Below are 25,340 nucleotides of genomic sequence, written 5' to 3' on the forward strand. Positions count from 1 at the left end.
CCGGCCCCTTCATTGAAAATTTGGAGGGGACCTTGGCCCCTCATGCCCCCCCCAACTTGGTGCTGGTGATGCAGAGTATAAGAAGGTAAATGACACCTGCAGAACTGACTAAAAGCCACAAGAAGAGTGAGAGGAGAGATTTTCTAGAGTAGTGGTTCTCAACTTGTGGGTCCCCAGATGTTGTTGGACTACAACTCCCATCATCCCCAAGCTCTGGCCTTGCTAGCTAGGAGTGATGGGAGTTGTAGTTTAACAACATCTGGGGACCCACAGGTTGAGAAAGGCTGTTCTAGAGGCTTGCTGGTTTGGGCAGCATTTTCTTGTCTAGCATCCCATGAAGCATCTTCCCTTTGCAGTCACAAAAGCTGCCAGTAACTCCCGTGTCTGTCCGGGGAAGGACGTTGATTTCTACAAAAGCAACAGGGTGATGGTCCAAGAAACATGCATGAACATTCCTGTTCAGTTTCTGAAGCGGACCGTAATCAAGGAAATAACTGTGTTCGGTTCCACAAGACACCTTGCTGTTTGGGGGCGCTTCCAGTGCCTTTTGCTTCCATTTGAACCCAGCAGGATTAGCTGTGGTCTTAAGCAATCAATGCTTAGGATACCCGGTCCACTGCCATTGACGGTTCCAAGCAAAGAGCCTGTGATTTCAGTGGGTGCCAAATTGAGGTGGTCAAAAGCAGCCTCTGGGCATGATGAAGTTGAGCAGGAGCTGCTTCAGAAATACAGCTCGGCAGAGGAAAAATCAGTTTCGTTCTGATTGGGAGTGACAATCCTCCCTTTCTTCTTCAAGATGAAGTGAACCTGACACAATGCGCGGGGATTCCAAGTAATAGGGTCATAATCACTGGGCACTTGCACTGCCTGCAATTGCATAAATGTTACATGCAAGTGTTTTAAAGTCATTTTATCATGAAAAAGGAGGCAATTTAACATAACTATTACCCTGTGCTCTTCATGAAAAATGCATTAAGCAATTACAACTGAAAGTAAGAGGTCTTAGGGAAGCAACACACTGCTGTAGGCAATATGCCCCGGCAGCTGCAAAGATGTGTGATGTATTATTAAATGCTTTGATTATTAGGAAGGGGGTGGTTCCCATTAAGGGGAGGGGGTGTCTGTCAAACAGAGAATGTTTGATAATCCTCTTGGTGATCAATTTTCTTCTTGTTTTGGTGGGACAGGATTGCATTTTTTTTTCCAAAGGTAGTGCGTTGTGCAGCTTGGCAGTGTTAATTGGGCAGGTTCCTTTGCTCAAGAGGCCTTCTAATTGTGGCTTGCTCCTTCTGCATGGGGTATCAAAGGAACCAGGAATGACACACATGCACACTGTGCTCTCATCAAAAGCCTTGCCTGGAGCTTTGTTCCCCATCATTCCATCCTGCAGGGCTTCACTGACACACCGGTTTGACATTGCTGTTAGTCAATCGCATGGGCCTGGGGATTGCAAAGGGGAAAGTTGGTGGCAGTTATGGGCTAACCCCAAAGCTCTTCGGAGCTTTTGACTTATAAAAGGTAGCACTTGGGGGATACCACTTCTCAGGCTCCTTTCCAGTGAAAGACTCTGGCAACAGCTCCTAATATATTATACATCTAACTCTCACGGCTCCTTGGCCATTTGCTACGGTCGTCCGATAGTTTGGCTGTGCGAGACATCTAATTGCAAAACAGCACTCATGGACAGACCTGCCTTTTCACGTCAGCACAGTCCCTTTCCCAAAAAAAGGCAAGCTTTCTGAGTGAGGGGATTCTCATATGATAGCTGACACTTCCAAGCATCATGTGACTTGGCTTCCAGACACAGGATGTCTTTGGATCGCTTCCTACCCTTGTGTTGACCACAGGGTGAGCTGTTTCCAAATGTGTTTCGTCACATTCACACATTACATTTTCAGGTGCACATTTCAGAAATCCATGAGCTTCATTACAAGAATACATAAATGGAGGTGGCCGAATTCTGGACCGTACCACTTCCATTGTGTGATCCTGATTACAATTGCTCCTTTAAAAAGATAATTATAATCTTGCACCTCCTAGGCTATGCACACACACAAAGGTGATATGACCACCACCTGCATATTAAAGTGGTGGTACAAGTAGGGACGTGAGTGGCGCTGTGGGTTAAACCACTGAGCCTAGGATTTGCCGATCAGAAGGTCAGCGGTTCGAAGCCTCGCGACGGGATGAGCTCCCGTTGCTCGGTCCCTGCTCCTGCCAACCTAGCAGTTCGAAAGCACCTCAAAGTGCAAGTAGATAAATAGGTACCGCTCTGGCGGGAAGGTAAACGGCGTTTCTGTGTGCTGCTCTGGTTCGCCAGAAGCAGCTTAGTCATGCTGGCCACATGACCTGGAAGCTGTACACCGGCTCCCTCGGCCAATAAAGCGAGATGAGCGCTGCAACCCCAGAGTCAGGCACGACTGGACCTAATGGTCAGGGGTCCCTTTACCTATACCTTTACAAGTAGAAAATTCTACCATTTCATTCTGCATAATGCATAAATCAGCTCTTGAAACATAATGTTGCTGATGTTATATTTCTTTATTTTCATTTTGTGATAAGTTGTAGGGAAATAGCCTGGAAACAGCTGCAGCTTTATTGTCATTCTTAAGGTTGGAAGAGCAAGTACAAAATTCAGCAGCTACAGAGAAGGTTGCAACAGCTTAACAGGATGCCTATTGCATCTGATTGTGCTAATGTTAGAAAAATGCAGATCTTGGCTATCTTCTTGATGGAATCATAGCCTGCTTTTTATAAGTAGTTCTGAACAGTTTGTAAGGCATGTTGAAGGCTATGCCTTCTGTTCTTAGGCCTAGTGGCAAGCAATCACCACAAAGATCTCTTGACTGCCATTGGATTCGCTGACCAATTTTACGGATACCTGGTGTTGAGAACCCTTTAACTAGGCTACAGAAAGCTTTATTTTTCTGGGCTTCTGGTGTTAACAAAGACAGTCTGAGGGAAAACTCTCTGCAGTGTATGTGCCTTTTAAATTAGGCATCAACATCTCCTAGTTGTGCCGCCCTTCAAGCCTCTCTGCTCACCTATGTCTTGTCCTGCCAATTTCAAATATAGTTATCTGTATTCTGGCTCCTCTGCCCTCACATGGGTAAAAAGGTAAAGGTACCCCTGCCTGTACGGGCCAGTCGTGTCCGACTCTAGGGTTGTGCGCTCATCTCACTCAAGAGGCCGTGAGCCGGCGCCGTCCGAAGACACTTCTGGGTCACGTGGCCAGCGTGACGAAGCTGCACTGGTGAGCCAGCACCAGCGCAGCACACGGAAACGCCATTTACCTTCCCGCTATAAAGCGGTACCTATTCATCTACTTGCACTTTGACGTGCTTTCGAACTGCTAGGTGGGCAGGAGCTGGGACCGAACGACGGGAGCTCACCCCGCCGCGGGGATTCAAACCGCCGACCTTATGATCAGCAAGTCCTTGGCACTGAGGTTTTACCCACAGTGCCACCCGTGTCCCTCACATGGGTAGCTTTCGCCTAAGTCACATGGTGGATTTCATCACATGATCCCTTGGCTATGTCAAATGCCTCTTGGAGATTGACTGTCAAGGACAGGAGATTAACTGCCAAGGACATAAATTTCTTATCGAGCAAATGTAACATACGTTAGGGGACACAACCTTATCAATCTTGATACCCTGACCACTGAAAGCTACCATCTCTCATGATTGCATAACTATGGTTCAGTCTACACAGCTGCTCATAATGTAATAAAACTGTTTCTGGACTGTATTACTTAAGAGTGTAGGTGGGAAATTGCAAGCCTGAATATTCCAATGCACATTCCCTGTGCACTGAAAAGTTGCAACTCAGGAAGAAGACTAGGATAGAACCCTTCTCCCCGACACACTGGTTTTCTATGTGCAAGGAATTTGGTGCAGAGAGCATTCAAGCACACCGTTCCTCATTTGTAAGGTGAACTGTCCAGGAACAGTTTTACAGTCTAACCTGCTATGTATGTGAAGACCAGGGCTGAGAACTTAGAACCATTTCAGAAGATCACAGAGTTCCTGTCCTGCCATCGTCTTAAAAGGAATTTCCAGAGTCACCGAGTGCATGGCAATGGAATTTATGAGACCGCATCCATCCTTTGCCAGTTAGTCAGACTCTCTTAATTACCAAAACAAGGGGAGATTTCATAAGTTTATTTAGTCATTCTCTTTCTTCCCCCAAGACCTTGTGCAATTCTGCCCTTATCTCATCACATAGCTTGTTTCCTCCACCAAGGATGCCAGGTTTGGCTTCCTTTCTGCCAGCATTCTCCCACATACATCTCCATTACAGCTCTTGCATCAAATAGGTGCTTTCAGCCGGTTAATCATTAAGCTACTGCTCTGGTTCGTTTGGGAAGCACATAGCTCACCCTGACTTCATTCTTCAAGCCTGCTCTTACCGGAGAACGGCTGTGCTTTAATTCAGCCAGGCAAGCAAGGCTACAAAAGTTGTTGTTGTTGTTGTTTAGTCATTTAGTCGTGACCCCCTGGACCAGAGCACGCCAGGCACTCCTGTCTTCCACTGCCTCCCGCAGTTTGGTCAAACTCATACTAGTAGCTTCGAGAACACTGTCCAGCCATCTCGTCCTCTGTCGTCCCCTTCTCCTTGTGCCCTCCATCTTTCCCAACATCAGGGTCTTTTCCAGGGAGTCTTCTCTTCTCATGAGGTGGCCAAAGTATTGGAGCCTCAGCTTCAGGATCTGTCCTTCCAGTGAGCACTCAGGGCTGATTTCCTTAAGAATGGAGAGGTTTGTCCTTCTTGCAGTCCACGGGACTCTCAAGAGTCTCCTCCAACACCATAATTCAAAAGCATCAATTCTTTGGCGATCAGCCTTCTTTACGGTCCAGCTCTCACTTCCATACATCACTACTGGGAAAACCATAGCTTTAACAATACGGACCTTTACTAGCCTACAAAAGTCTTTGCTAGCCTGCTGGCCCACACCAAGCTATGCTGGTCATTAGTGGCCAAAAGGCTGTCTTCCAGTTTAGCAGAGCATTCAGTTACCCGCCCAGATATTTCCCGTTAATTTTTGCTGGGTCATTCATTAACTATGCCTTTTGCCTTTCGGCATATCTCTTTAAAACACAGGCTGTGCACACTCACTGCTTTTGTGGAAGGATCCAGCTGTTGTAAAGTTTTAGTGTCATGTAGCTGAAGAAAAGTGTTTGTGCCTTTTCATGTTGCTCCTTAAGATTGTAAACTTTGCCTGGCTGACTGCAACGGATGGACCGGCTGGGTACTGGGACCACGAAAGCAAAGTGGAGTTGTTGCCAGAGTAGCAGGGCAGAGGAGCAATTGTCTCTGGAGATGGAAACTTCACAGTTAAAGATCCCTTTGTGGCACATGACTCCCAGCTGATAGGCTCTTTCTGCAAAGCAGAGAGGGACACAGCAATTGGCGTGGCAGGCCTGCAGGTTGGGGGCACGGTGGCGATCTGCTAGAACTGAATTTCTGTTGTTATTAGAAAGAAATAAAAACACAACATGTGGAGAAGCACAGCACTTCTGCGATAAGGGTGAGGGGTCAGAGTCTGCAGTGCAGGGAGTCAGGCTGCTGATTTTGGAAAGCTTCCAATCTCACGCTTTTCCCTCCTTGTGTAGTGAAAACATGTCAAGCGGCAAAATCAAAAGGAATGTATGGGGTCTCCATACAGTGGTACCTTGGTTCTCAAACTTAATCCGTTCCCGAAGTCCGTTCCAAAACCAAGGCACGCTTTCCCATAGAAAGTAATGCAAAATGGATTTATCCGTTCCAGACTTTCAAAAAGAACCCCTAAAATTTAACATGAATTTTACTATCTAACGAGACCATCGATCCATAAAATGAAAGCAATAAACAATGTACTGCAGTCACACAGTAGCTGAACTGGGTTCCACACAGTCACAAAAAACAAAACGAAAAAGAGCCACAAAAACGCAAAACAAATAAACAGACAGAACTCAGCACAACACTCAAAACGGAAGTGTGGCACTCAAATCGGAAGTGTAACACTCAAAATCGGAGCACGTTCGGCTTCTGAAAAAGGTTTTCAAACCAGAACACACTTCCGGGTTTGCAGTGCTTGGGTTCCAAGTTGTTTGAGTACCAAGGCGTTTGAGAACCAGGGTACCACTGTATAGTAGTTTTTGCCTCTTTGTGCAGGGATGAAGATGGAAGTGGAGGGCCTGAGAGGGAACTCGAGGGAGAGTCATTTCAATGCCTGTTGCACTCTGTTGAATTCCTGCATGCTGCAGGAGACACTGCTAGGATGGCTGGTGAAAACCGCATCTCTTATGTCGAGTTTTAATACCCTTTAGCATCTAAAGCAGCTGGACCATAAAGAAGGCTGATCGCCGAAGAATTGATGCTTTTGAATTATGGTGCTGGAGAAGACTCTTGAGAGTCCCATGGACTGCAAGAAGATCAAACGCATCCATTCTTAATGAAATCAGCCCTGAGTGCTCACTGGAAGGACAGATCGTGAAGCTGAGGCTCCAGTACTTTGGCCACCTCATGAGAAGAGAAGACTCCCTGGAGAAGACACTGATGCTGGGAAAGATGGAGGGCACAAGGAGAAGGGGGCGACAGAGGATGAGATGGTTGGATAGTGTTCTCGAAGCCACAAACATGAGTCTGACCAAACTGCGGGAGGTAGTGGAGGACAGAGGTGCCTGGCGTGCTCTGGTCCATGGGGTCACGAAGAGTCGGACACGACTAAACGAATAAACAACAACAGCATCTAAAGCATTCTCCTGTGATGTGATGTCAGGGCATGCATTTCTCCACCCCCACTATAATATGGCAGGGAGATGCACACTGTGATGGCAATGAAAGACACCTGAAGAAGGGTGTGGGACAGCTTGGTCTGGGAGTGTCATTTTCTGTCATGTCTCTGTGATGTTCTGCCCTTAGTAATCCTATCCTGCACATTGAGTGTTGGGCAGGCTTTCTCCTCAGATCCTCCTCCAGGCCATTCAATTTCATTTTCATCCTTACAATAAGAAACAAAAATCACAACTCCCCCCCCCCCAGTGGAGCTTTGAGCCCTTGCAAGACATTAAACTTGCTTTTATAGAGGCTTATGTGAGGATTTTCAGTTCTTCCCTCTCAAAAATCAGTCCTGCAAATAAATCCACTACAGTTACTAACCTTCATGCATTTTTACTGGTTGGCTAGCAATTTGCAGCATGTCTTTGATAGTCCCTTGAATCGCAAACCAAATTCACACATCTTTTTTAGAGACCCCTGTGCAATCAGTAAAACTGCAGACTTGACAAGAAATTCCCACCAGTAAATCCCGGTCTTGCATTAAGCCTGAAAAGGCATCTAAACAGACTGCCCTCCACTCTAGCCTTGAATTAATATGCACCTATTTCTGCAATCCCATTAATTTAGTGGCAGACTCTTAAAGCATTTACTAGCAGAGGGGGGGAAACATAATGAACTGAAAGCACAGAACAATATATCCGCTCATAATAACGTATTTAGAGATGTCACCCTTGGCTTAAAGGAAATCGTTTAGAGAGCAATTATGTTTCAAAAGAGATTCATTCTTGTAAAGAATTGAAATTTAAATCAAGATTTTTTAAGCTTGCCAGAGCTATAATTACAATGCCTGCAGTGATTTCTGCTCTACAGAGAAGGGTCATTTCATCGCAAAATTGCCTGAATATCTGAATAATGCGAGCCTGAAATTTTCTTCAGCTTTTTCACAGGGAACATTCACTTTTTAAAAAATAAAATTCTTTGGCAATTTCAGAGGGGATAAAAGAACTATTCTCAACTTAAAATTGCATCCCCGCGTACTCTTCAGGTGCAGAATGGAATGCGTGATCCACTGCTATATCTTTCGCCCATTGACACAAAATGGGAAGATCCTTTTCAATTACGCAGCCAGGGTTCTCATCAGATTTTTTTATATTTCGGATTTTTGTGCTTGAATGGGATGGGGGCTGTCGAAAGCCTTCTTTAGGCATAATACTTAAAGCATGATTTGTTTTCCTACAGAGGGATTGGGCATTTGATGTACAATGGCCTTTTCAGACCTTACAAACAATTGCCACTAGCCGAATGCAGAAGTCATGGGGCCAGTGGCTAGTAGGACTGGTTTATAATGTCACTAGTTGATTTGAATCACTGTCATTTTAACTGTAAGTGTATACATTTGTAGACTCGCATTAGTTTGTGTGATTAGGTATCTTTTTCTTCTTTGGCGATCACTCGTAGCCGAGTAAGATTGTCTTCCATAAACACGGTTTTAACAATGAGTCCGTAAGGGACTGTGGAGGCCAGTTCTGGATCCACACATCCTTCCACAGTGGGGACTTACATTTCTGGGCGGGAGTTGATCACGGTGTGGATTTGACAAGCGTGCCTTCCTCGTAGCACATTTCTCCCTTGTGTCCTGAGTTCGAGTGTCTTCAAAGTCCATGACACCTTTGGTAAAGGCTATTCTGCAACTGGAGCGCTTGAAGGCCAGTGTTTCCCAGTCGTCGGTGTTTATACTACATTTTTTTAAAGATTTGCCTTGAGAGAGTCTTTAGACCTCTTTTGTTGACCACCAGCATTATGCTTACCATTTTTAAGTTCAGAATAGAGTAGTTGCTTTGGAAGACGATCATCAGGCATCTGAGCAACATGACCAGTCCGACGAAGCTGATGTTGAAGAATCATTGTGTTAGGAGTATCGGGTGGTTGCTCGAGAGCAATAAGACAATATGCCTCACTAGTCTGTTCTAAAGCTTACTTATTGGTGTTCAAAAAACCTTTAGAATGCAGAGCGCCTCTATGCCATGTCTTGCTCATTCACTGGCAGAATCTGAGAGTGGGCGGTCCTTAAACCTTCCCCAGCAGAGTAGTTTCTTGACGCCCAGTCTGCACCTCCCCTCTCTGCGCGAAAACCTACTGCGCAAGGAAGGCTTGGATAACGGGGGACCTCTCTCCTCCCCGCTTTGCTCAGGCAAGGTGTCCTGGCACCGCCTTGCCTCCTCCGAGCCCTGCATCTCCCCCCACTAGAGGCTTCCTTCCTCCGCTGAGGAAGTGCTGCTTCCCACGATCTTTGGGGGCTCTCTGTAATCCATCCGCCTTTTTACAGTAATAGTGCCACTGTATTCTGCTCTGGTCAGACCTCACCTGGAGTACTGTGTCCAGTTCTGGGCGCCACAGTTCAAGAAGGACACTGACAAACTGGAACGTGTCCAGAGGAGGGCAACCAAAATGGTCAAAGGCCTGGAAACGATGCCTTATGAGGAACGGCTAAGGGAGCTGGGCATGTTTAGCCTGGAGAAGAGGAGGTTAAGGGGTGATATGATAGCCATGTTCAAATATATAAAAGGATGTCACATAGAGGAGGGAGAAAGGTTGTTTTCTGCTGCTCCAGAGAAGCGGACACAGAGCAATGGATCCAAACTGCAGGAAAGAAGATTCCACCTAAACATTAGGAAGAACTTCCTGACAGTAAGAGCTGTTTGACAGTGGAATTTGCTGCCAAGGAGTGTGGTGGAGTCTCCTTCTTTGGAGGTCTTTAAGCAGAGGCTTGACAACCATATGTCAGGAGTGCTCTGATGGTGTTTCCTGCTTGGCAGGGGGTTGGACTCGATGGCCCTTGTGGTCTCTTCCAACTCTATGATTCTATGATTCCCCTCTTGCCCCTGCACCGATGGCAGTACCCTGACACATTATTTCAACACTGGTGATCTTTGCTTCTTCATTAGTTTGTGTGATTGGGTATAATGCCACTGTCACCCATATATATTTCACTCGCACACACACAACGCTAACGGTTGACCAGTGCTGCAACCGTCCTTGCTCCTTTTTCTCTCACATCAATGCCTACAAATGGCACACAGCCTCATCTGCTGTCCAGCCCTTGTGTACCGACAGTAGACTTCTTCTCAGTTAGAATGTCCATAAACATTCCATAACATCTTAGCAGCTACAGCTCATTTCAGTCAGCCTGAAACTCATTCCCATTAATCTCACTGCGGATCCCTGGGGGGGGGGGTTTAAAACAGTCCACCCACCTGGCCTTTGGATCAGGATTGGTTGGCTGGTTAATTGATCTGGTGCAAGGCTCATATTGTCAGAGCCACTTTTCTGCGAAACTGCATTTTCTGCACTTAAATTTGACATCCGGCCAGGAAACCTCGCTGTCCCCTTTTCAGTACCTGCTTCAAATATCCAGGCAAGGATATCCAGACATGTTGGTGTGTTTTAATCTATTTGTAGTTTACAAATCATTTTAACTGTTCTTTAAATTTTGTCATTTACTTGTTTTTAACCGATTTAATTGATAATTTTTCTGTTTCTTGTAAACCACGGAAAGGTTTTGTTACAGTCAAGCAGGCATGTGAATTTGGGTAAAGGTAAAGGGACCCCTGACCATTAGGTCCAGTCGTGAACGACTCTGGGGTTGCAGCGCTCATCTCGCTTTATTGGCCGAGGGAGCCGGCGTACAGCTTCTGGGTCGTGTGGCCAGCATGACTAAGCCACTTCTGGCAAACCAGAACAGCGCACAGAAACACTGTTTACCTTCCCACCAGAGCGGTACCTATTTACCTGCTTGCACTTTGAGGTGCTTTCGAACTGCTAGGTTGGCAGGAGCAGGGACCGAGCAACGGGAGCTCACCCCGTCACGGTGATTCGAACCGCCGACCTTCTGATCGGCAAGCCCTAGGCTCTGTGGTTTAACCCACAGCGCCACCCGCGTCCCGTGAATTTGGTTAAGAGTTCTCTAAAACTGGCTCGGAGAGAGAGAGAGAGAGATTTCACATGCTGAATCGTTTTCTTGTTTTCTTTCTTTCCGCAGGAGCAACCAAGGGTTTATGCATATGAAGCTGGCGAAAACCAAAGAGAAATACATTTTGGGCCAGAACAGCCCCCCGTTTGACAGTGTTCCGGAAGTGATCCACTATTACACTGCAAAAAAACTCCCAATAAAAGGAGCCGAACATTTGTCGCTCCTTTACCCTGTTGCTGTGCGGACCTTATAATTTTGTGCTCTGGCCCGTGCTCCTCCTTCCTGTGGATTGGAGATGAGGGGTGCAGCAGCAAAAGTGCTCCTGCGCCGTCTACAGCGATGCTTCTTGGGACAGATGTCCAGTCCTGCCTTCCCAGTAGCGGGCTGTTGTATAGTAATCATTGCACTACTTTGCATGTCCTGTGTGGAAATATTGGTTTCTATTTATATGAGAAAGAAATGGCGTTCAGCCGCTTGAAAGAAATGCAGGAATACCGCACCCTCCCCCACGTCAATGGAAAAGTTGCCAAATCCAAAGAATGGCCTTCAAACTTTCCTGAGATCAGCAAGCTTGACATCGTCTCGCCCGTGTGCGCAGAATATTCCACGTATCGAAGCAGAACCTGCAAAATGGACGCAAACTCTTGTGGCAGGAAGGCTGGGTGAGAAACGGCCCGTTGGCCTTCCTCAAACCCTCAAGGCCTGAGAACTGTTTATTACGCACCCAACCCCAAATTTGTGTCGTCGTTTTTTCTGCACAGTTTAATTCAACATGCGAGAGCCTCACTTTCGTTTTGTTTTGTCACAATGATGATGTGATCTGAAAATCTTGAGGAGTAATTTTGCGACAGCGAAATGGAAACACAAACAAAAAAAAAGTTCAGTTATTTATGAATAGGGTATGTACTAAAATAGTGGTTTAATATATATATATTTTTATCCCCCTTCCCCTTTTTTTGGTACAATAATAAAGCTCTAAGGGTTTTCTGTGCTGATTTCTAGATTAAAGGCAGTGAGCTCTGTTTTCTGTTGTGTACGTACAATGTGAGCTGTGGTGGTTCAGTGGTTTCCGGGGAGGGTGGGGTCATTACGGAGGGAGTTGATGTTTACACGACCAGATTTCGGACCCAAAAGGGCTTTTGCAGAGCAAGCTCCCTTGAGCTGATGATGGCACCTAAGCCAATAGTAGCCTTCCATCTAGATATCCAACAAGCTGAATTCTCTTCCATCTCAGGGGTGTTGTGGGAGAAAGCTCATGAAGAACATGATTCTGCTTCTCCAGCTGAGATGTGCAAGTACATCATGTAGTGTAATATAAATCGGGGCTGTTTTCCTACTCGCGACCGTACAACTGGGGCTATCCTGTTATGCACACGCGCAAAATGTGTCTTGTGGTTACTGCTCCTCTTCTGCCTTCGTAACCAATTGGAAAAGCTCTTGTCCTTCGCAGTGCAAGTGCAGTTGGCTTTCTACCTCATCTTTAAAGCCTAGGTCCCTTCCCCATCCAGTATAGTCTCTGTGCCTATTGAACAGGAAGACTGGTTAGCTGTAACTTAAGAGCAGAACTTAACAAGAAAAGGCCAGGGCCACAGCACAAACCAGCAGCAAACCTGGTCAGATCCTTCCCTCTACCTTTCTGACATCAGTGTTGCTTACCCTGAGATCCCAAGGGTGTGTGTTTTCATGGCAACAGCAGCCAATGAAGCAGATCAGAGGGGTGGGTGTGCACCACACATTGGGGTTGGGTCATGGGGTAATTGAACTGAAACTCAATGCTGGGCTGGGCTGCCATCTTCACCTGCAAGCCCCATGTTTCCCTGTGTCCACATTGCTCCAATAATATGGGCTTTGCAACAAACTTTGAGGCTGGTCCACTGCATTAACCCTTCCCGTAGCACTGTGCATTTCTCCATTGGAGATCCAAGTTGAGAGACTTGCTGTTTTCTCTTTTCTGACTTTCAACATGGATGTGAAATTGGCCCTTTAAAAACAAAACAAAACTGGACTGTCTTTCAAGAATACAACTTCCCTTCATTTTTGTGCTGGTTTGAAAGTGTTAATGGAATACTCATTAATTCAACACTTATGTAAAATACTGCTTCATTGTACTGTACAAATGTGAAAAGAGAAGTCATAGAAATGGTGTCTCTTGTTGGCTAGTTCATTTTAGCCCCGTATGGACCAGTTTCCAAGCTGGTATTAATTCCAAGGTTCTGTTTTTACCTGTTTTGAGGACAAAAAAATAAACCTCTGTAAAAGTGTCTGTGGAATCAGCTGCCGATAATCTAAATGGAAATGTTCAAACTAACTGTGCATGCCAAGTGTCTTGTCTGTTGTCGTTTGGTTTTTTTTACAAATATTGTGGGGTTTTCTCCCTAAATGGAGTAAAATAATCCGTGTGTTTTTTTTAAAGCATAAAAACAACCAGTTTTCCTTTTTTTAATCTTCTTTACAGTCCCTCCTCCCTTGATAGCATGTGCCCTGGTCCTTTACAGTTGACTCAGAGTTGCTCACTGTTGCATTAATCATCTGTAGCCAACTTGTGACCTGGGTGCTAGACAAGGATGTTGCAGTATACCTTGCCAGGAGCAAGAGTGCCGGTGGGCCTGGCTATGGCATAGAGTCCAGCCTATATTCCTCTCTGTGCCTCTAGCGTTGTCAGTGCTGCATGTTCCCCAGCCCAATTGGCCAGAAGGCAGCACCAAGACTTCCAAAGTGGGATATGTTCTCTGGTGCATTGCTAGACTACCGCTATCTGAGAAAATCAGGAAGTTGCCTTATACCCAGTCCAATCAGTTGATCCATCTAGCTCAGTGTGCACCAGTGTTCTGCAACCCTTGGGTCCCCAGATCTCTCATCATCCATGACCATTAGCTAAGTGGGCTGAGGATGATGGGAGTTGTATTCTAGCATCTCAGGATCCAAGATCGAAGAACACTGGTCTATGCTAACTTGCAGCAGCTGCCCAGGATTTCAGACACTGGTCTCTCCCAACCCTGCTTGAAGATTCTGGGGGCCGAACCCCAAAGAAAATGCCCTACCACTGAGCTACAATTTATGGCGCATTTGGCAATAAGGGTGCCCACCACTGAGCTTAGAAATACTTGCTCCATAGTCCTCTGTTGACATTTTTGACCTGTTGATTCACCGGTGATTGTATTCAGCCACCAACAGGATTATTTACACAGCCAAGCCCCAGCTCAGTTCTTTAGCTGTGAAGATTGGGTGTGGAGCATTTTCACAGTGACAATTGCTTGCAGCCACTGGGTACAGCAGAACAATTACCACTTGTGTGCCTCTGATAGTCAGGAGAACGTCATAGGCCTTGCACCTTCAAAACCTCAGCAGAAAACAACAGAATTTACCCAAGCAACAAAAGGAGAACTCACTTGGGGGTCACTTGGCCACGGATGGCATTGAGTGTAAATATCCTGTGGTTTTTCATGAGTGATGTATGTGCATCTCTTAATACTTTGGAGTAGCAATTCACATGGAGATGTTTCCATTGCAGAACAGAGCTTAGGGTCCCATCTTCAGAGCTCTGTCACATGATTCTTGTTTCTTGATGGTTCTTGGTGGTTCATAATCTGCTCCTTCCACACCTTTTCTGATCTCAAGAAGACTTATTCCTGAGCACCAACCACTAGCAGTTGAGCATCTCTTCGCAGCAATAATATGCATTCAGTCGTATGGTATGAGAGATTCTCAAGTCCTTTTTGTGAGCATCCCATAGGCCTCTGGATGGCCATTCTGAGAACAAGATGTTGGACTAATCTTTTATAACATTACTTTCTGGTTGAAACCAAGTAGATACATTTTCCCGCAGCATGGATTTCATGCCCTTCATGCCATCTATCCCAGAAGCAGCTCCAGGTAAGCTCTCAACCAGCTCATCATCAGTGAGTCCCTCAAGAGGTTTCAGCTGCTACTCAAATATGCTATCATTTTTTCTTGCAAAGAAGAGCGAGTTTGGACCCATGTACAGAAACCAGAACAAACCAGCTAAGCTCTCTGCACCATCAGCAAAAGAGCTTCTCACAGCTGCCTCAGGGACCCTTGAGATGGATGTAATTATGCCACCTCATACATTGGTATGAAAATTATGTCGCACATCAAAGCTTACCATCTCTCTGAGAAGATTTCTGACCTAGCTGTTTTTCTAAGATGGCTATTTATTTATTTTTAATACCAGGTGCTTCCAGATTCCTCAGGTTTCAAATCTGGAAGGACACTACCACCTCAAATGACTTAATGTTTAAACTGACCCAAGGAGAATAGACTCCATGAGACGGATACTCGATCCAGAGTTGTGGTTTCCACAACCGTGACTGGATTACATGCTAGTGTATGTTGCTTAGCCCTCCTCAACTCCATACAGTTCATGTAAAAATACTTGTTCTAAAGCTGGATTTTATTTTTATCATTTGGAGCGAAGAACTGCGTTGGAAAATCTAGGCAAGTGGAAAGTGAGGAACAACGTTCTGATTTGGAAGTATAATTTAAGTCTGGGAGGTCAGAATCGGGTCCCTTCAGATCAGAATTCACAAAAGATCAAAGTCCTCAAACTTCCCTAGGCGCCACAACCATTCTGCTAGTCCAGAGTATTTAGTGCTTGTTGCAAGCTGCACAGAATATCACTCTTTTTTTTACATTTGCTGTGGAGGAATCAGGAAGAACTCTGCATGTGGGAATTTGAGCAACTTCCGCCTTCTTGCAGAAGGAGGTTGATGTGGGTGGTGCTTCTGTCACAGGAGGCGACCCTAGGTCCCAGGACGCCATCTTTCCAAGTCAGCCAAAGCAGACCGCACTTCTCAACACGGGAGCCTGTTGATCTGGTCAAGGGGTTTATGAATCGATGCTTCCTGCTGTTTTCCCTTAAGCAGTTCCACTTTCACACAGTTGCAGAAATTCGCTATCATGTCCTTTGCTGTCATCCTGGCAGACAATTTTTTTTAGGACTCGTGAGCTATCAGCTGGTTTACTCTGCATCCCCCATCACCCCACCCCATGCTGGCTTTGAATGTGGGGCTATTTTAGCCATAGATCTGATTTCTCTTTTCCATCTATTGCAGTGAAACTTCACAGGGTATTAACCGGGAGACTATCCTTAATATTGTGTGGCTTATGTCTGCCCCTCCTACAGTCTCTCAATGTGTTTCGCACAGGTGAAAAGTGTTAAGTGTTAACTTGCAGTCTCCTGTCCGAGGGCCTTACAAGAGTCTTCCCATGGACTTTAGCATGTGTTGGCCTTTTCCAAATTAATGCCACACGCATGCGTATAAACTAAGGTGTGTGATTGTGTGTTTGTGAGTGTGCACAGCTGTATAAATCCCAATTAAAGGGAATGCAATGGGCTTTAGAAAGTGTTTTTAATTTATTTTTTAACAGGATTTCTCAGAGGTGCAGCATGGCTGCAGCATAAACAGAGCCTGTCTGTTCTTTTGCACTGTAATATTGTCTCTTGTTTTATTTAAGTGATTGTGTGATGCTTATTCCCCGTCTCCTCTGGTTTTCAAAGTTTTCCTCTTTAGAAAAAAAGAAACCCACACAAAACAATGTCACAGTTATTTGCGCCATTGCTTCTGGTCGAGAGATTGAGCAGCAACCGTGCCTGTGTAGTCCATTAAAAAGTTTATTTTAAATAAAAATTATAAACCTCTCCCTTTTCTTCCTCTCATTGTAGCAGTTTCCTCTCTGTCAGAGTGTATTCATATTTTCTGGAGCAGCGAACAATTGAGACTATTATTCCGCCACAGAACAATCCATTGCGAGGTGCCCTGGCTTTTGTAAGGCTGGTATGTCAGCCAATGGCAGTGGAAATGAGAATTAGGCTGTGGGTTTTGTTTAATGGAATCTGTGCCAGGCAGCTCAGCCCTATTCAATAGCTTGCCAGAGAGAGTTGCTTGTTTTTCTCTCTGCCGCTCATCCCAATACAATAGCTTTCGACAAGCAAACTGCATCGACTAATTATATCCAAATGCTTGGCAAGTCAATTAGCACCTTCTGGGGGAGAAAATGGGATTGCATTAAGCTAGGAAAGTTCCCAGTATTAAAAGCTGGGGATAATACATCAGCCAGAAAAGCCCAGAAGACCATCTCCTGCAATACTGTGTTGTTTGGGTTGAAGAAACTTAGGCTGTGGTTGAAATTCCTAAACATGCAGGTCATTTCTCCCATCCTGCCTTGGGGATGAAGGAATACATTCAGTTCTTTACAATTATGCGCAACCAGGACTCTGCCGAAACTGCCACTTACTCCTCTTTTTTTGCAATAATTTTTGGCACTGCCAAATGCTGCCTCTCCTTTTCAACGATTTTTGGCACGCTCCTGAGAAAACGATTGCTTACTCACCGAAATTGCCCTCGCTTTCTTTTTCCTTCCCTCTATGAAACTACGCAATGACCTTGTTACACAGCCCAACCTGATTGGTTGTGCCACGTCGTGATGTCGTCCTGTTCACTCGGCGAACCTTCATTGGGTGGTATCAAACATGTGAGTAATTTGGGAAGCGAGGAAAGTAGTAGCTTCCAGGGAAACGATGATACTAAACAGGATAGGAAGAGAGTGAACTCCCTCAACATGTATAGGATTCTGCTCTTAAGTGTACAAATTTCAAGTCACTAAAATTGCTAGTTTTTACCAGAAAAGTAAAAGATACTGGGTTCAGATAATGAAATAGGTAAATTTGGGTCTTTATCTGCCCGATATTGCAATTGTTACAAGTCTTGGAACTTTGCCAGTTCTACATTGAACATTTTCAGATAGATGTGCCAGTTCCAGAGCCCTCTATTTAAGGATAATTTCACGGAGTGACTGGGTTGGACCCAGTCCAGAGAATAATAAAGAATTCCAGAGAATAATTCCAGAGAATAATAAAGAAAAAAGCTGTAAATATACTTAAGATGAAGACAACATCAAAACGCACACACAGTGGGATGTGATTTGTTTCTTTGGCCCAACCATTGTCATATTACTTTGGACCTGTAAGTTTAAAAAGGGGGGGGAACAAGAAAGAGAATCTATTTGAAGTTGCAGTAGAAATGGTCCCCAAAATGAACACAATTCACATTCAGTTAACAGCAATAATGGAAACTACTTTCAGATGCAGTTCAGAGATTTTTGAACTAATTCAGTGAATTTTGTTAAACCAAACTACAGTGGTACCTTGGTTCTCAAACAGCTTGGCTCCCAAACAAATTGGCTCCCGAATGCCACAAACTCGGAAGTAAGTGTCCCAGTTTGCGAACGTTTCTCGGAAGCCGAACGTCCGGCACGGCTTCTGCTTGAGTGCAGGAAACTCCTGCAGCCAATTGGAAGCCGAGCCATGGTTTTCAGATGCTTTTGGGAGTCTAACAGACTCCTGGAACGGATTAAGTTCAACAACCAATATAACACTGTAGTCCATTCCAAGCATTGGTTTATATGCTGCCCTTTATAACCTAAAACCGAATTCTACACTGAAAACTAAGCCTATTAAGCCTATTGTAGGCTAACATTTCCACAAGCAAGGTGGAAAATCCAGAAGGGTAGGGTAATTGCAGGCTGTATTTCTCACCTGCTGAATCACCCTGACCTCTGACAGGACACAGTGTTCTCACTGCCCAGGATGGCTGTCCTTCCACTCAAAGCACTGAGCCTTCCTCCAGAATATACCACCTGTTCTGATGCAAGACAAACCTACGGTATTTTTCGCCCTATAGGACGCACCGTCCCATAAGGCGCACCTAGTTTTTTTGGGGGGAATGGGCCCGAGCTTCCCCTGACCCCAGCCCCCAGAACAGGCAACTCTCCGCAAGCCGTGGGAGCCCAGCGCCGAGCTCCCGCACCTTGCGGAGAGCTGCGCGAAGCCTGGGCACGCTGAGCTCAGCGCGTCCAGGCTTCAGCATGCAGGCAACTCTCCACAAGCCGCGGGAGCCCAGCGCCGGGCTCCCACAGCTTGCGGAGAGCTGCGCGAAGCCTGGAGAGCAAGAGGGGTCAGTGCGCACCGACCCCTCTCGCTCTCCAGGCTTCAGCAAAAGCCTGCATTCGCCCCATAGGACGCACACACATTTCCCCTTCATTTTTGGAGGGGAAAAAGTGCGTCCTATAGGGTGAAAAATACGGTACTTCATGAGACTGTAGCCTTAGGCAAGGCTGTGTTTACGCCTGCCACACTGCTGGGCACTGCTGGCCACAAAAGTTACAAAGTGTTCCATGGACTGCAGAAAAACAAGTTTCTAGTCCTTTAAGGTATTCTTAAAACTGTGTGGGCAACAGCTGGAGAAACATCAGAAGCCAGTGAAGTTGTTAAAGCAAATTTCCAATCATTAGAGGCTGGCTTCATTGCACCGTATAGATCTTTGTCTGTTCCCACAACTAATTGAATCCAAATCAATAATACAAATGAAGATATCATGCAAATTTGTGTTGTTTATATGGGCTGCATAATTCTGTTTTGTCACATTTTTTAGAAGAAAGTTTGCTACTGTTTATTTTCTTTTTTTTAAGCACATAGTGTCACAGACCGTGCTGAGGAGGGCTGCATTGAGGAGAAATGGTGGGAGCCTCCCGCTTCCCCCTACTCTGGATCCGGATCCTGAATCTTCCCAGGAGCAGTGGGACAGTATAGATTTAGAACAGTGGTTTGCAGAGGGGCATAGTTCAGAAGGCAGAAGCTGGGTAATATTGGATGGGGACAGCTAGGAGAAGAAACACTGGAAGAGAGAGGGTTAACAGACTCACTGTCGCTGGACAGCATTCCTCCATTCTCCCCAAGGTCAGAAAGAGTTGAGAAAGTGGCAGAACAGAAAGCACACAAAGCAAAGAGGGGACAAGCTCAGATTGCAAGACGTAGGAGTGACGTGGATTAATAGGGACGGAGTGGGGTGGAACCCTTAATTGGGAGCACCGCCATTTCTAGGAGATGGGTTCTTTGTTCTCTCGCTGTTATTATTAAAGTTTCTAACTGGTAAGCCGTTCCTTTCTTTGATCTTCTTATCTCCTGCCATGGGGCGGAGGAAACAAATTCCCCAAAGCCTACCTTTAGGCATTGCAGAACACAGATTAGTTTGCATTGTACCCTTTTCAAAACATCATAGTGTATGAAAATAGGCCATCAGTTTTTGTAAAAGTAGAGCACAATCTGCCATGTAGGTGAGCTGTTAGGATAGTGTCTTGGAGTTCATATTATGAGGGCTAGTAAAAGAGCTAAAGTTGGTGCCAGGATCAATAATATAGGGGATGCGTATGTTGGGCGAATGGGTTCTTTAATAAATAATTTTACTCCATCAGCAAGTGGTTGTAAAATGCCGAAAGGCCCTACTGTGTTTGGACCTTTTCAGAGTTGTATATAGCCTAAAATTTTGCATTCAAATAGCGTTAGAAATGCTACAGCAATGAGAGTGGGAATGCTGTATGGAATGAGATTAAAAATATAGGATATAAATTTATGCATTACTAAGAAGGGAATTTGCTTCCCTGTAGAAAGATTTTAGGTCTTTTGCATTACTTGACTCTGCTACCTTAATAAACCCTAATAGTTATAATCATGGGTAAATGAGTCACATTATAACTATAGCAATATAGCTGCTAGCGCATTTGCAAAGCTAAGCAGGGTCCAGTCTGGTTTCAAATCGGATGGGGGACCATATGTTCAGATTCCTGCATTGTGGGGGGGTCGGACTAGATGACCCTCAGCATCCCATCCAACTCTACAATTCTATTATTCATGTATAGAATGGTTAACCCAAAGATGAAGCCAACCATTTCAGTAGGGTCTGGTTGAGCATCACCACTCAGAGGTAGGGATCGACAGCTGCACTGACTGCATGCGCAAATAACGCCTTAGGTACAATGATATACCTTGCTGGATCGGAGCTCTTGGTTGTACAGTGGTAAAGGTAAAGCTAAAGGGACCCCGGACCATTAGGTCTAGTCATGACCGACTCTGGGGTTGCAGCGCTCATCTCGCTTTACTGGCCGAGGGAGCCGGTGTACAGCTTCCGGGTCATGTCGCTTCTGGCGACTAAGTCGCTTCTGGCGAACCAGAGCAGCGCGCGGAAACGCCGTTTACCTTACCGCCAGAGTGGTACCTATTTATCTACTTGCACTCTGACATGCTTTCGAACTGCTAGGTTGGCAGGAGCAGGGACCAAACAATGGGAGCTCACCCCCACGACGATTCGAACCACCGACCTTCTGATCGGCAAGTCCTAGGCTCTGTGGTTTAACCCGCAGCGCCATCCGCGTCCCTTTGTACAGTGGTACCTTGGGTTAATAACTTAATTCATTCTGGAGGTCCGTTCTTAACCTGAAACTGTTCTTAACCTGAAGCACCACTTTAGCTAATGGGGCCTCCCATTGCCACCACACGATTTCTGTTCTCATCCTGAAGTAAAGTTCTTAACCCGAGGTACTATTTCTGGGTTAGCGGAGTCTGTAACCTGAAGCGTCTGTAAACTGAAGCATCTGTAACCTGAGGTACCACTTTAGTTCCAGTGAGGTGGCAAACACTAGAGACCTGCAAGAGAAATAACCACTTGGCCACTTGGCCCAAGAATAGCACAGAAGCTCAGAAAGAAAATAATGAAAATCTGAAGTAAATGAGGTCTGCCCAGCCATTGGGTGAGCTGCTGTGATGTCATGGCAGATGGAGAAGGCTGTTACCCTCAAATCCTGCTTCTGATGGGGTGGCTGCATTCATACTTGCTCATGCTGTTCTGCCAAAAGGACACCACCACCCTATAGCAGAGTTTATTTTGCCATTGTCCCCGATTAGGTTTATGGAGCTCAAGTCAGTAGTTACCTTCTCCTCCCAACAATGCAATAATTCCAGTATTGGCCCCCTCTAGGTGTGGAGGCAGTGAGAGATGTTACTTTCTTGGGTTCCATGATCGCTGCAGATGGTGACAGCAGCCACGAAATTAAAAGACGCCTGCTTCTTGGGAGAAAAGCAATGACAAACTAGACAGCATCTTAAAAAGCAGAGACATCACCTTGCCAACAAAGGTCCGTATAGTAAAAGCTATGGTTTTCCCAGTAGTGATGTATGGAAGTGAGAGCTGGACCATAAAGAAGGCTGATCGCCGAAGAATTGATGCTTTTGAATTATGGTGCTGGAGGAGACTCTTGAGAGTCCCATGGACTGCAAGAAGATCCAACCTCTCCATTCTTAAGGAAATCAGCCCTGAGTGCTCACTGGAAGGACAGATCCTGAAGCTGAGACTCCAGTACTTTGGCCACCTCATGAGAAGAGAAGACTCCCTGGAAAAGACCCTGATGTTGGGAAAGATGGAGGGCACAAGGAGAAGGGGACGACAGAGGACAAGATGGCTGGACAGTGTTCTTGAAGCTACCAGCATGAGTTTGACCAAACTGTGGGAGGCAGTGGAAGACAGGAGTGCCTGGCGTGCTCTGGTCCAGGGGGTCACGAAGAGTCGGACACGACTAAACGACTAAACAACAAAGGTGTGGGGCTGGGCCAGGCTCCCCCCCATAGCCTCCTTAGAAAGGGCCCATCCTTTGGCCCACTTCACTTGTTTTGCCGCAGCTCCTCCCCACAGAAAGACCCTTCTTCATCGCCTGTTCCATTTTCATGAGATTTGCTTGACATGCATGGAGCGATTTCCCAAATTAACAGCTGGGAGTCCCAGACTAGGAATGCTACAGATATCACCGTGAGCGATGAATTAATATTCATGATGGCAGTTGGTATTTTTCATATTTAATTGGCACTTGTTTTCACTGCCATTGAAGGAAGAGAGAGGCTAGGAAATTAGTCCTATTCCAATTATAATTTCATTTTGTTATGGGAACAGGGGAGCGAGGCAGAGATGAATCCCTCCAACGTCATATCCCTTTGGAGAAATACTTTGGGAAACAGGAGAAGGAAGATCAACGGGGATAAGAGCTTAAATATGGTTGTTTCCCAGCCGTTCTCTCCTGTGTGGTTGCGAGGGTGCATTGATCGTAGGGCATTCTACAGGAGTTGTTACAGCATTTAGGACCAACGTATTTTATAGTGCTATTCCCCTGGATTGAGAGTGACAGGCTGAGTAGCAGCAACTATTTGCTAATCTTTCAAGTATACAGATGAGAGAAGCAAGAACAGAGAGAGCAGGGGAACACCCAAATAGATTTTAGTTAGGCAAGCAGAAGGCACTGAATATTTATTTGCATACTTACTGTGGTACCTCAGTTTTCGAACATCTCAGAAGTTGAACGTTTCGGTTTTCGAACACCAAAAACCCAGAAGTAAATGCTTCAGTTTTTGAATGCTTTTTGGAAGTCAAACATGCTACGTGGCTTCTGTATTGAGTTTTCCGTAAGTCAATGCTTTGGTTTTCAAATGTTTCGAAACCTGAACGGTCTTCCGGAACAGATTACGTTTGAAAACTGAGGTACCACTGTACTTACTTACTTATTTACACATTGATCACACACCTTTCCTCCCTAACAAAGAGAAGGATAACTTGCAATAACACAATTACATGGAAACTAAACAGCCCTATAAAACATTCCAGACAGCAATGAAAGCAGCAAAAGAGTCACAAAACTACCATCCCAAAGGCTACATCCATGTTTCCCAAACTTGGGTCTCCCGCTGTTTTTGGACTACAATTCCCATCACCCCTGACCACTGCTCCTGCTAGCTAAGAATGATGGGAGTTGTAGTCCAAAAACAGTGGGAGACTCAAGTTTGAGAAACACAGGCCTACAAGAAGAAGAAAATCGTTGCATGTACGCAAGTGAAGAAGGGGACAGCCTGATTTCTCTCTCCAGGGAGATCCAGAGGCAGGGTGCCACCACCAAGGAAGCCCTGCTTTAGACCCACACTCTTCATGCTGCTCCTATCTATGGGACCCCAAGAAGGACAGCTTCCCCCAGATTGAAGATTTTAGGTCAGATGGTAGTTGTAAAGATGCTCTTTCAAGTATTTAGGTCCCAAGTCATGTAAGGCTTTGGGTTTAGCACCTTGAAATGGTAGGTCATTGTGCTGGGTTTTCACCAGCATTGAGAGAGAGCTGAAGCGAAGCACAAATTGAACTGAAGCTGGGGAGACAAAAAAAGAGTTTGGTTTTGCCTGTTTTTAAAAGACTCTTGAATGTCACAGATCCATGGAACCTGAGTAATAATCAACAAAACTGAGAGCGTATCCGTCTGATCTAGAGACTATACAAGAGGACTTTTTATGGAAGATGGAGACAGTGAATACAAAGTCGAGACAAAACTTATAAAATACAGAGAGCAAGCTTACAATAAGGCAACCCAAGAAAGAACCTGAAGGTCAAATTGCTGGAGATGCATTTTGCTTATTTTATTTTTACCATGAAATTAACGTGCCCTTAAATATGTATACCCTGATCTAGCTAAGGAGAGCTGCAGGCCTAGGCAGGCTTGCAGGTGTGGGTAACTTACTGGGAACGACAGGCAGAAATCGGCTTTGGATTCAGATACACATCCAAATGCACATTCCTTCTTCCGCCCCCGTGTCCTTGAATGGGATGCATGTTCCAATGTGCTTTCAAAATGTGCTTCCCCACCTACGGTCTTGCACAACTAATTGCATACTAACACCTTGTTTACATGTAGCTGGACCTGGAGCAGGGCCACCAAGAGCAGGAAACGAGGCAGAGAAGCAGCGCGATCATATTGTAAAGACAAAGTTGGAGAAATTGCGCAGAAGCTCGGCGGGTTCCTCGCATCGGGCTCCTATGCTTTCCAGCTCTCTTTGCTACATGGCACCGCAGTTGAAGAATCGTCTACAATGCAAGTTAAAAATGTAGTGTATTATAGTGCCAGTGGAGAAGCTGAAAACAGCACCATTGAAATCAATCTCCTTCCTAGTCACTGTCTGGAAGGTGATCCTCTTACTATAATGCTTTAAAAAAAATAGTCAAGGTCCAAAACATGACAGATCTTTCACCCTCACCTCTGCCTGCAACATGAGCACATAGCTGTCAACCGTCCCTTATTTGGTGGGAAAGTCCCTTATCCCAGCTCCGTGTCCCGCTGCTGTCCCTTATTGATGATGTCCCTTAAATTTCCCGGGTTTCAAAGGAAGCAGCTCCTCTCCCTCCCTCCCTCCCTGCCAGCCAGGGGAGAGGGAGGCTCCAACTGTGTTGCTTGGCTGCGTTGCTCACCCAATAAGGAGTCTAAGAACGACTGGGGGGTGGAGCTTGGATTCCTTGTGCCGATCAAATCGGCCGCGTTGCCTGGGGACTCGCCTTTGCTCAGCGCTTCCCAGCGGAGAGGTGACGGTGGTTTTCCTTGCTGCATCCCCTTTGCCACCGCTTGAGGCTTCGTTTGGCTGCTGGCTCAACTTTCTGCCTTTGGCTCGGAGGGGCTCAGAAGTAGAACATACCTGTGCTCGGAAAATCCCTTATTTTGGCTGCTGATCCCTTATTTCCAAGGCTGCTGGTCCCTTATTTTCAAATCTGTAAGTTGACAGCTATGCATGAGCACTAGGGTTATAACTTTTTAACTTTAAAAAAAAAAGATTTCCTGTATCATAAAGGGATGAACTTTTGCTTAGAAACACTGAAAAAGGGAATAATTCTTCTCAGTTGTGAAAAATGCTCACCTCGAAATGAAAGCTTGGAATCACCATATATGTACTGTTACTACTCAT

General features: G+C 45.5%; 1 protein-coding gene across 1 annotated transcript in view; it reads left to right on the forward strand.

Annotated features, from left to right (window-relative positions):
- Positions 1–16,391, forward strand: part of SHB (SH2 domain containing adaptor protein B) — a 157,625-nt gene extending 141,234 nt beyond the window's left edge. Inside the window, exon 6 of the mRNA XM_053371203.1 lies at positions 10,802–16,391. Coding sequence (XP_053227178.1) covers positions 10,802–10,985 — 184 coding nt within the window. The 3' untranslated portion in view covers positions 10,986–16,391. The remainder of the gene's footprint in view (positions 1–10,801) is intronic.
- Positions 16,392–25,340: the final 8,949 nt, after the last annotated feature.

The sequence above is a fragment of the Podarcis raffonei genome, chromosome 17, assembly GCF_027172205.1.
Source record: "Podarcis raffonei isolate rPodRaf1 chromosome 17, rPodRaf1.pri, whole genome shotgun sequence".
Taxonomy (NCBI): Eukaryota; Metazoa; Chordata; class Lepidosauria; order Squamata; family Lacertidae; genus Podarcis; species Podarcis raffonei.